The sequence below is a fragment of the Myxine glutinosa genome, chromosome 1 (assembly GCF_964187855.1).
Source record: "Myxine glutinosa chromosome 1, kmMyxGlut1.1, whole genome shotgun sequence".
NCBI classification, from domain to species: Eukaryota; Metazoa; Chordata; class Myxini; order Myxiniformes; family Myxinidae; genus Myxine; species Myxine glutinosa.
Window position 1 is genome coordinate 170407715 of NC_136261.1, and position 12847 is coordinate 170420561.

At 43.2% G+C, this 12847-nt stretch overlaps 1 protein-coding gene across 1 annotated transcript in view; it reads right to left on the reverse strand.

The window, feature by feature from the left end:
- LOC137413484 (uncharacterized) overlaps window positions 1-12847 on the reverse strand; it is a 174415-nt gene that overhangs the window by 132903 nt on the left and 28665 nt on the right. The window contains exons 4-8 of the mRNA XM_078779919.1: window positions 10179-10221; window positions 9697-9859; window positions 9542-9611; window positions 9302-9355; window positions 7392-7524 (exon numbers count right to left, since the gene is read on the reverse strand). Coding sequence (XP_078636045.1) covers window positions 7392-7524; window positions 9302-9355; window positions 9542-9611; window positions 9697-9859; window positions 10179-10221 — 463 coding nt within the window. The remainder of the gene's footprint in view (window positions 1-7391; window positions 7525-9301; window positions 9356-9541; window positions 9612-9696; window positions 9860-10178; window positions 10222-12847) is intronic.

The window sequence follows — 12847 nt, forward strand, 5'->3', positions numbered from 1 at the left end:
ATCAGACAAGTTTGAGCGAAGGCCCCGGATGTTTGAGGTCCATACTGTTAAGGAAGAGGAAGAGGGAGCATCGGATACAGAACAGGGAGGGGGGGGAGCGGGATGTGGAAGAGGAGGAAGAGGTAGGGAGAGCTGTTGAAGGTGTGTCAGAGATTACAGAATAGCTTGGAGAAAGGGAAGAATGGGGCGGACAAAAGGTTTGATGGTGATTGGGTGAGGCACAGTGAGGTGTTATTTGAGGAGGGGGAAGAGTGAGGCAGAAGGTTGAGGGAGATGAAGGTGAAAGTTGGAAGGGGAAAGAAGCAGGGAGGACGCTTTGAGGAGGAGGGGTGAGAGAGGAGTCTAGGAGGGGAGGGGCGAGGGAGAGTCTCGGAGGGGAGGGATGTGGGGGGAGTTTAGGAGGGAAGGGGCAAGGGGGGAGATTTGAAAGGGATGGGTGATGGGGAAGATTTGGAGGGGAGGGGCAAGGGGGAAGATTTGAAAGAGATGGGTGATGGGGATGATTTGGAGGAGAGGGGCAAGGGGGTAGATTTCGAGGGGAGGGGTGATGGGGAAGTTTTGGAGGGGAGGGGCGATGGGGAAGTTTTGGAGGGAAGGGGTGATTGGGAGGATTTGGAGGGGAGGGGCAAGGGGGAAGATTTGAAAGGGATGGGTGATGAGGAAGATTTGGAGGGGAGGGGCAAGGGGGAAAATTTGAAAGATGGGTGATGGGGAAGATTTGGAGGGGAGGGGCAAAGGGGTAGATTTGGAGGGGAGGGGTGATGGGGAAGTTTTGAAGGGGAGGGGTGATGGGGAAGTTTTGAAGGGGAGGGGTGATGGGGAAGTTTTGAAGGGGAGGGGTGATGGGGAAGATTTGGAGGGAAGGGGTGATGGGGAAGTTTTGGAGGGAAGGGGTGATGGGGAAGATTTGGAGGGGAGGGGTGAGATTGGATTTTGAAAAGTGTACGATTAATGGGAAACGAACATTTATTGCAAAATGAGTTTCTTGAGACATTCGAGTCAAAAATACGTTTGAGGACGCTGAAGGAGGGGTGGAGTGCTGGAGAGTTTAGGGAATGAATGAAAGATGCACTATAAGAGATGGAATTTTTTTTTGGAATGAATAGATTTGGTGAGCAAGTCGAAAGCATCCTTTTATAGAAGAAGAAGAAAAAGGTGTTATAGAATACGACAGAATACAGTTCTTCAGGGGACAGATTAAACATTTTTTAACAACGTGATCACGTGATCGCAAACGTGGTCGAAGAACGAATGAACAAATAAAAACGAGCAAACGGATAAGAACAGAGAAGGAAAATAAATTTTTTTGGTTTTTTTTTTTTCGGAGATTTTAAAACAAGGAAGTATGGGGTGAAAAGACCGGGAAAACCAGAGACCGAAAGTAATTGCAGCGCGATCGAAGAACTGCTGAGACAAAAACAAAGCCTCAAGCCAAGGTCGGACACGGTAGCCGACTACACTCGGCCTTAGAATACGCGATACGAAAGACCGACGATTCTGTACACAGGTATGAAAAACCAACACCGAGAATCCTATTAAAGACACCCCAATAGGTACATACACCGAAAGAAAGATACAGTTTCGATAAAAACACAATTGTGAAAAATTACTTAACTTCGAAAGCGTGCGAGCAGGGACAGCTTTGAAGAGACGAGACCTCCAATCTTGCGCATGCGCAGATCGCCTCCAATCTTGCGCATATGCCAAATCAATGGCAGTAAACTTCCGAATTTTTTCTACAACCTTCAGAATATTTATTTTATTTCTAACTTGTATTGAATTATATACTTGAACACTGGAGAACACAAACCACCTTATTAGAACTTTCAAAAAACTTCCTTCTCCCTTCCACAGATCTACCACTGTTCCTGTTTTCCATTGTAGTTGTGTTTCCCTCTCTCTCCCAATCTTGTCTCCCACTCCCTTTATTATATGTCATGTGTTTTCTGTTTATGTCTTTGTGTTTATGTGTTGCTCTTATACGAGCCTCAACTTTGTATAAAAAAAACAAAAAAAAAACACCGTGTTTTTGGATCTCCAACTTAACATCCATCGAGGGATGACAAATGCAAAACACCAGACCGACAGCTCATCGTCGGGTCCGCAATCAAACACAAGGTATTTCACTCAGAGGCAGTCTGCTACCTCTGCAATATCTTGTCATACAGTTTTCACATGATGGATAGCCAGAGTATGTCAACAAATGAAGAAGGGCCTTCAAGGTCAAATTCAAAAAGGAAGACCTTAACATAAACATCAGATTATTTATTAAAGTGGCAAGTTTTGTGACAGTGGTGTGAACCGTTTTCATGTGCCATGATGGCAACATTCCTGAAACGTCAAGGTCAAATGGTCACACTCAAAAAGGACCATTATTAGCAAATTCAGACAATTATATAAAACTCCGAGGGCCTTTCACTCACTCACCGCAGGCAGGTTGGTGGTCTTTCTGTCTTCTACCGACTCCTCTCCGGCTTTGCTCTCCCAGCTCTCTCTGTGCTCTGTCCCCCAAATATTCCTACAGGTCGCACAAGATCTGCCAGCAACCCTCTTATGGTTAAACTGCCAAAATCTAGGCTGTCTGCTCACCTTCACTCTTTCATTCCCCTTTTCTCCCGCCTCTGGAACAAACTCCCCCACTCCCTTCAATCCCACTCCTCCCTCCAGGTCTTTAAAACAGCTGTTCACCACCATCTCTTATCTTCCCCCATCCAAAACCGTGATCTTTTCTACCCCCGCTAATTTTCACCCCAGATATACTTTTTTGAAATTCCAACTTCTTTCCTGGAAGTCCTTGCAGTGTCCATATGTTTTATACCTCTCCCACCTCCCCGCAAGCCCTCTCCCTCCCACAGTTCTCTCGATGTCCTTGCTCTCAAATGTTGTGTTTGTGTCCTTCCCCCTCTCTCCCCATCTTGTCTACCGCCCCCCTTATTTTGTGTTTTGTGTGTCGGTTTGACTTTTTGTGTGATTAATGTTAGCTCTTTCACGAGCCTCGATCTTGTACACAAAAAAAAATAAGCAAAAAAAAAATATTTTAACGTTAAATGTTTCCATACTGCAGATGACAAAATTGGCTGCAATAATAACAGTAAAAACTAGAGTTCATACAAAATGATACCCAATGCAGTGTTCAAGTATATACCTCAATTTAATTATACTAGGGAGATACCCGTGCTACGCACAGGTGGGAGGCCAGAAGCAAACGGGCAATGCAGATACGGCGAATGCTAAAGCATGAAACCAATAAATTCCACATTCCTGTAGCACCCTCAGTCGCATGTCAGACATGGACAGCAAGTTCGTGAAGAACTTCCATGAAAAACGTACTCATTCGCAAACAAACTGGTACGTTCACGTATAGAAACATCAATCGTGGGACGGTGGCGAATCTGCATATGGCGATCCGCGAAGTTCATGTTCAGAAAGTAGAAACCATCACGGCATGTCGTCATTCACTTGAGCTCGATATCTTTTTTTATTCCAAACAACATATCTCCAATCACAAATTAATCACAAAATAAACTTTTAAAAACATTGTTAATGTTTCCTTCATTGTAAAAACTTCCAAATCAACAGTTAAAAGGATTTTGAGCCGATAGGTGTTCCGGCCTTGGCAACATCGATGGAGACAGCGATCTGTTAGCATATTCACCGCCCAAATAGCTATGTGGGATTCTCTCATGTGGTGATTAAACGGCGTTTGAACTTTGGCCGAGGTCATTATTTACTTATAATGATGTTTATATGCGAATAATGTTTAATGATGTTTATATTGGTTTTGGGTCGTCCTTTCCGCATATCTCGTGGGATTGTAAATTGGAAACGGCCGTGATGGCGGGGAGCGATTTGAAATTCTCTCAAGCAGGGATTCAACCCGTGTCCTTATAAAAGGTCTTTGTCCGAGGTCACCGAGTTCGATCGGTGCAGTTGTGCAGCGATCGGTGCAGCCGTTTGTGCGGCACCCGGGAAAGCAACATCGTCACAATGAGAACAATGAACGTTAAGCGAACGCGAATGTTATGTGGGAGTCCAAACCTGAGAATGCTGGAGACTAAAGCTGAAATTGGGAAAACTAAATAGCCTATTTTACTCCTGGAGATCCCAGGATTATCCACCCAAAATATCGTTGAGATCGGTTCAGCAGTTTTTACGGTACCTTCGAACAGACAGACGGATGGACATTTGGTGAATTATAGTAAGTACTAAGTACTGCAAGACTGAAGGTTCTTGTAAGTGCAAAGGTGATTTGTGTTCTATGGGGTTTTTATATACAAGGTCTAGCCTCATGGAAGAGCTAATATATAATGTTCAAGTAAATAATTCAATTTAAATAAAACAAAGATTGTAAAAGTTGTATAAATAAATTCATTCCGGAATCTACGTCATTTTACCGTGATTTACGCAGTGTCGATGACACCACCATATCTAATACGTTATACTAGTTATTCATGCCTGTTGTTTGCGTCCTTCATGACCTCCTTTATGGCCAAATACACGAAAGGTGTTCAAAAATTAGATGCATGTAGAATTCGATGCAAGATAGCCCGTTCAAAGTTAATCAACAATCTCCGAAGAGTGATTGTCTAATGTGAGAACAAAACCTAATCACAAGAGTTTGAATAACAAAGACACTTTGCCACTCGGTGAGGGCATGTTTTAGAGTGTGTTTAAGGTGAACATGGATGTGTTAGGAATGCTTGAATTATCTGTGCTGGTCGAGAGAATCAGATGAATATTGTCAGCTTGTTTCAGAATACCGGCTGTTGCCAGAGTATGTCATCCACTTCATTATATACTTGATCTATGATCAAGTCTCCAGCTATACAACAACAACAACAACATGCATTTTAAGGCCATAAATTCAGATCCTGGGGGGACAGGGCCTTCTCCATCGCTGCTCCCACCCTCTGGAACTCACTACCTCACACCATCAGAGACTCCTCCTCACTCACCACATTCAAAACATCACTAAAGACCCACCTGTTCAACGCTGCATTCAACATTCAACCCACAGCATTTAACCCCTGACTATCTCTTCTCCTTCTCCCTCCTTTTGCTTTAAATATTTCCCTATTGATTCTTGTCTTGTCTTTTTGATTCTTGTCTTATATATATGCCGTATATCGCTGCTGTTTGTTTTCTTGATTCTTGTCTTTTTGCAATTGTTGTTTTCATGTATTGTTATGCATTATGTTTTCCACTCTGTCAAAGCGCCTTTGGGCTTCTGGAAAAGCGCTATACAAAATAAATGAATTATTATTATTATTATTTTCCCTGCTAGAGTGGGAGTTAGCCTTGCGGTCCCCATGACAATCTTCTCCATCTTGCCCTATTTTCTGCATCTCTCCTTGTTAACCCCCTTGCCCGCATTTCTTCTTCCACCATCTTTAGCCAAGTCTTTCTCGGTCTTCCCCGTCCTCTACTTCCTTCTACATTCATTTCCATCACTCTTCTCACCCAGTCACTTTCATCCTTCCTCAACACATGAACAAACCATCTCAACCTGTTCCTCTTCACAGCATCAATCACAGGCTCTATTCCCATCATTTTTCGCAATTCATCATTTGTCTTCCTCTCTCTCAACGATACTCCGCACATCCATCGAACCATTCGCATTTCCACCCTTTCCAACCTTCGTTGCTGCTCTACGTTCATTACCCATGTCTCGCTCCCATAAATCATAACACTTCTCACACATGCAGTGCATACACCTTTCCCTTCAGCTTCAACGACACTCCCCTCCTCATCAACACGCCACTCAGTTCCCGAAACTTCTTCCATGCACATCTCACTTTAGCAACCGTTGCCGAGTCTTATCCACCTTCTCCATTCAGCATGTCTCCGAGGTAGCAAAATGTTTTCACACCTTCCAGCTTCATGCCGTCTCCAAGATCCAACTCAACATTTCCTCCATCTGCAGCTCCCTCTGTGCACACCTTACATTTGAATGTAGCTGCCACACTGGTTAATGACCCTCTCAGACCACTACATTTTTGATGAACCCACTCAGCGCACATTGTACATTGAATGGAGTTCACTCCGACACCCTTCCTGCACACAGCACAGGGCCACTTCCCAATTCTTTCCACCTCACCACATGCTTTACCACTTGCCATCACCTTCATCTTTCCGATATTCACCTTCAGACCTTTTGTCTCCATACATTCCTTCCACTTGTTCATCTTTTCCTTCAGTCCATCCATACTTTCCGCAATCAACACCAGATCATCTGCATACAACAACTCCCACGGTAAACCCTCCTTCACGTTCTGAGCCAGCACCTCCATCACAGCTACAAATAGTAGTGGACTTCGTACCGACCCCTGATGCACTCCCACCTTCACCTCAAACTCACCACTGTTCCCGTCCTTCGTCCTTCCAGCTGTGCGCGCTCTTTTGTACATTGCCATCACTACTCTGATCAACAATTCCTCCACTCATAACTTCCTCATTGCCCATGTCAATACTTTGCGTGGAACCCTATCAAATGCTTTCTCCAGATCAACAAACCCAAGAAACAACTTCTTCCTCTTCTCCATGTACTTCTCCTGCAACTCAAGTCTCCAGCTATGATAGTCAATATCGCAACAATTTCCACGATCGCAGCCTCCACACCTGTTTATTGCTGACAAGATTCTTCTCGTGAGCCAGTGCCTTTGCCTTCATCTTCATCCTCCTCCAGAGTTATTGGAGGTCCTTAGCAGAGGATTTTGAGCGTTCTGGGAAATGGGTCACCATCCTCTTTGATATATCTTTCCATGCGAGCTGCTTTTTTGTACTTGTGTCCATGTTACTTCACCTGTCTTGGATTGTTCCTTGGTGGATATTGATTTCATTTCTCTTATGAAAGAATGTCCCATCTTTTCTTTCCCGACATGATGTTGTCGTTGGAACACACAAACTAAAAATTGATGTTCGCGAGGCCAATGCAGAGTAAATTAGGTGAATTGGTGAGGTAACCTCTTATATGGTATGCTAAACAAAATAAATGTTGAAAAGGCATTGAATCATAATTTAGGCGCACACAATTAATCGGCTGTTAATCTCCCTTCGTAAATTGCTATCGAGACGGGCGATTAGCTATATGCGTACAAATAGTTAGCTCACTCCTCTCTGTGCATGTGTGATCGAGACAAATTTAGAGACAAAGTACAGCTCAACGGCAGGTTTGTTTTCCAATTCACCTTCCGATTCCCGCTTCACGTTCGTGGGATAATAATGATATTAGATATAATAACAATCAAAAGAATAAAAAATACGACTTTCCATTCAGAATGAAAGTACCAGAAATAAAGCAAGTTGATCCAAAGCTTGAGAGCATTGCTGAAGCAACAAATATCCTATTCCAATGCAATTTGTGCTAAAAGTTGTATGTATTTGCAACTTACCCTCCCAACATGCCAGCAGGTAAGATAATGCTTGTTCATCCAAAGAGTTTTTTCCCCAATGTAGCTTAAAACGTACTTTCGCCAGCTCTGGGCTTTTCTCTAAGGCTGATGAAGCATTTGAAAAATTTCGTATCTGCATGAAAAAGGAAACAGGGGATGGAAAGAGAACAACTGGTAAGATGGTCAAAATATTGAGGTGAGGGTTAGGGGACAAATCAAAGAAAGAAAAACATGGAATGGAGGCTGAGGTAAAACCAATGATACCTGATTTTAAAAAGAGGAAGGGGGGGGGGGGGGTGCAAAGAAAATGTAGGAGAGATAAGGTGTGAGGAGAGAGAGAGAAGGTGGGAGAGAGGGCAGGACAGAGAAAGGGTGAGACTGAACACAACGCGGGGAGAGGGCGAGACGGTGATGAAAGACAGCCGAGACCGAGCTGAAAGTGGGAGAGATGGAGACGAAAGGCAGGAAAGAAGGGGGAGGGAGAGAGAGGGGGAGAGGGAGAGGGAGAGGGAGAGGGAGAGGGAGAGGGAGAGGAAGAGGGAGAGGGAGGAGAGGGAGAGGGAGAGAGAGAGAGAGAGAGAGAGAGAGAGAGAGAGAGGGGGGAAATTTAGGGAGCAAGCGTGGGAAATTTAGGGAGCAAGATGTGAATAACTTCATCAACTTATCTTCTTTCTTGCACAACATGTTGAGACAGAAATACTCAAACAAGGCATACAACTCATACAACCAAGACAGACAATCCAACGTACCACATATTATCAAGGCAAACTTGTATTTCTTCTAATATCAAATAATTAAAAGGAAAAAAATTAATTGGCCCTTGTCATTGACTGACTGAATGACTGACTGACTGATTCAATTTGTTTGGATTATCATTCGGGAAATGATCATCATGGATTCAATCACTTAATTTCAGAACCACTCAGAGCAGCATTCCAAAACATTAGGATGTGCCCAAAGTCTGAGAATCTGCGGAATACGGGGGCAGGGGCAGTGAGGTGTGCCGAAGGGCGGGACCAGAGATTCAACCTCGGCAGGGTGCTGACGGGTGGGGCTTTGGTTCCAACCCATGCGGGGTGCCAACAGACAGTGCTGGGGATCCAAATCAGGCTGGATGCCAAAAGGGAAACAAGAGGATCACTCCTCAACGTGGGTTACACACAATGGGCCAGAAGATCCCAGCCAGGCGGGTTGCTTATGGGGGAGCCAGGAATCCTCCAGGGGCTGGGTGCCAGATATACACCCCAGGGCGATATGTCAGGGATCCACCCTCGGGAGAGGTGCTGACTGGCTGCCAAGTATTCCTCCTCTTGGAAAGGGTTAAAGGGTGCTGACTTGGTGGCCGAGATCCCACCTTACTCTCCCCAAAAGCAGTGCCAATTAGTGTTCTACGATCCCCCACACTCCAGACGGCATAGCTACTGGCTGTTGAGGTAACCCCACCCCTCTAGATAAGATGCCAACTGGCAGCTGAGGATTCCCCCATCACTCCCCAGAACTGGGTGCCAAATGGTGGTCGAAGATCCCTGCTCAACAGAATGCCTACCCGAAGGTGAGGACTCTCAAACCCCACTCAGACGAGGTGTACCACAGGTGCCCACACTACCCCACTGATGAGGTATTGACTGGTGGCTGAGGATCAATTCTCCTTCACACTCTTTTTTTAACCTCCCCCCCCCCCCCCCCTCCCCAGATGGTTGGGTTTTCCATTTGATCCCTCTAGGTTGTGGTGCCAATGGGCAGAACAATCACCAGAAACAGGGGTGAATTGGCAAGCTGTGGATATAGAGGGCGGAAATTGAAGGAAAACGAGGAGATAAACAACAAAGGAACAATTAAGCACGACTCTGGTTGCTTGAGAACCAAGAGGAAAAGCTTGTATACAGGCAGTACTGTTATGTGACACTCACAGAATCCAATTCTTGATAGAGGTTCAGCAAGTCAGCTGCAAATAAGCGTGAGTGCTGAAGAAGAAAGTGGAGGAGGTAACAATGTAAGAGTTGATTGGTAGTTCGTGTTCATCCAGTATGCGTTTATATAAAAGTTGGATCAAGCAATTGACAAAGATTAACATTCTCATTAAGTCTCCTCACCCTACAATCATCAGTGTCACATATTTTTGATGTTGTACGTCACTTTTTCTGTCTTACCAGATGAAACATGACCAACCAATAAGCTTCCTCCAACAGTTCCACCACCGATATCCATCTATAATCTCTTCTGCACAAAAGAAGTTTCAAATATATTTAGCAATCGGCTTTTGGGTCAAGGAATTGACAAAACACAAATGATGACGAAAGCTTACAATGCACTGTAGTTCAATCCATGTGACCTTGCCCAACAGTCTAACTTTGGATGACGGTACGATGAATCAAAAAGTGAAGGGGAAAGCAAGCGTAAAAGGCCCTTCTGGGTATGTTCCAAGAGCAGTCGATGATGAACAGCACTCAACCAATCACAAACTTCAGCTATGGAAAAAAATCACAGAGAAAGGGAGGAAAACATCACGGTACTCAAAATATAAATATGCAAACAGGAAATTGCGTGATTGGAAAGAAAGAAAATTGGGGCAAGGGACAAAGGACGAAAAACAGAGTTTGGAACAAATTCAGAATGGAGCATGTGTGAATAATGGAGATTGTCAAGATTCAAAAATTAAATTCACAGATTTTAAGAATAATGAGATTGGGTTTATCAATAAGTCAAAACAGATATTCAAAATGCTCAATAAAACGACACAAATCACATGACTTTCAGAAAATAATTAAACAGGAAAAATAGTCATACCATAATCTTTTGCTTTTCGTTCTTTCCATGGCTCATTGAAAAACTGGAATGAAAAGCAATTAAAAATAAATTAGGTTAATATATTAGGTTATATATTAGGTTAATTACCTGCCAAGAATGTCCACATTGTCTTTCCAGTACCTTAATCATTTTATCTTTGCCAACTATTTTAAAAATCTCTCCAACTTCAAAAAAAAAAGTTCAACATTGATCATTTCACTTAAGCCCATTCGTCCATTTCAAAATTATTTATACACACGGAACCCGTTAATATGCGATCCATTAATATGCGATTTCGGATAGCACACGGTCGACCATTGGTACACAAAAATTTTGATAAATTAGGAGGAAAAAATCAAAAAATGACAAGAATCGAGCATGTTGTACATTGTACATGGCAGCCGCCATCTTGATTTTTTTTAAATCACGCGCGTAAAAGTTCGCTCTCAGAACACCAACATAACGATCATAACACCTCTGGTTTACTTAACATTTCACAAGTTATTATTAATATGATATTGACACGAGTGTTTATCTACGTAAGCTGATTTAACCTTTCATCTCCACTGGCCGGGCCCGGGAACTGCACAGTGTCAAGACGCATTGACACCTGTCTCTCTCCCCGACTCATCTCAGGCAGTGTTTCCCGTTTAAATATGGCATCCTTTTCAACTCAAATCATATCACCTTCAGTTTCTACGGCGTTTACATCATTTACATCACTTGAAAACGTTTTTTTCGAGCAATCGAATCCAATCGGCCCAATCCAATCACCATCTTGTTCTTCTCCACGCAAGATAAAAAGAAAAAACTCGAGCTATACGATGCAGGAAAAGCTGGATGCGGCAGGAAAAGCTCAGCACAAAAAAATTGACCTAGTTTCACTCATCGTCACCCGACACAATCCAAGATGGCAGCCACCACGCTCGCGCTGGAAGATAGGTAATACACGGTCTCACTTCGCACACGGTCGATTTTCCTGGCTCCCATGGATCGCATATTAACGGGTTCTGAGTGTATGTTCATTCAATTTTACTTCTCAAAAACAAATAATGAATACCATAAACAGTTCATTGGCATTGCAATGGATACTCAGCCTGACACAGGTCACCAATCATTCTGCATGTGTCCTCAAAGACCATCTCCATGATCGGTCATAGGACTTGTGTGCAAACAGCAAGTAGTTCTCAATGGGTATACTTTCATCTGCCCTCCCAATGAAAGCCAGAGTTTCCCAAAGTAACATCTTATGTCCTTTTTTATTCCTCATCCATATTACAGACGATAAATGGTACACAACCCCAATGACAGAGTGGACCCTCCCATCTACTTCTGTGATAACAAATGAAAATAACCTCAGTCCCTCAAACGTCTTTACCTTCCCATCAGCCATCAGCACTCCTGGGTAGATCACATTTCCAAGATGGCTTCCAAACATTAATAAACTGCATATTTTCCATCAGGCTAAATCCTTCCTTGTGAAATTGAAACTTCTCAGTTTCCAAAAAAGCCATTGTCCACAGCCACATGGAATACTGGTTCCTCCACTTCACACCTGTCTCTAAGAGATGCTGTCGAGTCAAAATCTCTTATCATTGACATCTCCCACCAGAGGCCCATTAAGGGACAATGTGACCATTCCTTTCAGGGACATTCAGGGACAATGTGATTCAGGAAGGCAAACATTGAGTGTATGAAGAGAGAGAGATAGAGATAGAGAGATAGAGAGATAGAGAGATAGAGAGATAGAGATAGAGATAGAGATAGAGAGAGAGATAGAGAGAGAGAGATGCTTGAGATTAGAACAAACGAACAGTATGGCAAATTGGCCTCCTTCAAGGAGCAAATATTGGGCTTCCGGTTCAGGGTTTTTCTGCACGTGTTGGTGAAAATCTGAGCTCTCCGTTTCCACCTCACGAAAGCCGCATTTTCCGAACCGGATATCAATGTCTTCTGCGAACAGTACAGTGTGATACTTTCACCTCTGCGCTCTGGAGGTTATTAATGATGTCACTGGCAGTTGTTTGAGTTTTTCTTCACAGCTTTGATGATTTTTCTGTTATCAACTGCAGTTGTTTTCCTTGCCGACCTGGACGTTGTCTATTGCTAATTACACTCGTGGTTTCTTTCTTCTTCAATATATTCCAAATTGTTGTATTTGCTCTGCACACTTTTTATGCTGTGGTTCTATTTGAATTCTTCTGTTCTTTCAGCTTCCAAATTGCTTGTTTTTCTTTCATCGACAGTTCTCTGGTCTTCATGTTGGTTTATGCCTTCTGACTGCAAAAGCAGACTCCCAAAGCAAAAGCCAAGGCTAAAACCAAGACTAGACATTCGCAGCTCTTTTATGTGTGAACAATCAATGTCCCAAGAAACACCCGTCAGTCATCTGTTCCAATACTTATGCTTACCTAAAATGGGGGGGGACTGAACATAAAATGTGTTATTGTTCTACAATAGTAAAACATACATACATAGGCATACAAAGAAATAAAATCTGACTTTCAGTATTCTTGCCTCATATTCATGTTTTGATCTCAAATCCAAATTTCTCGAGTATATAGCAACAATAACATATTTGACTTCACTGTTCCAATACTTATTGAGGGTACTGCATGTGTGGTGCAATACATTGATCAGACATACACAGTCCTCCCCTCAGCTCTGGT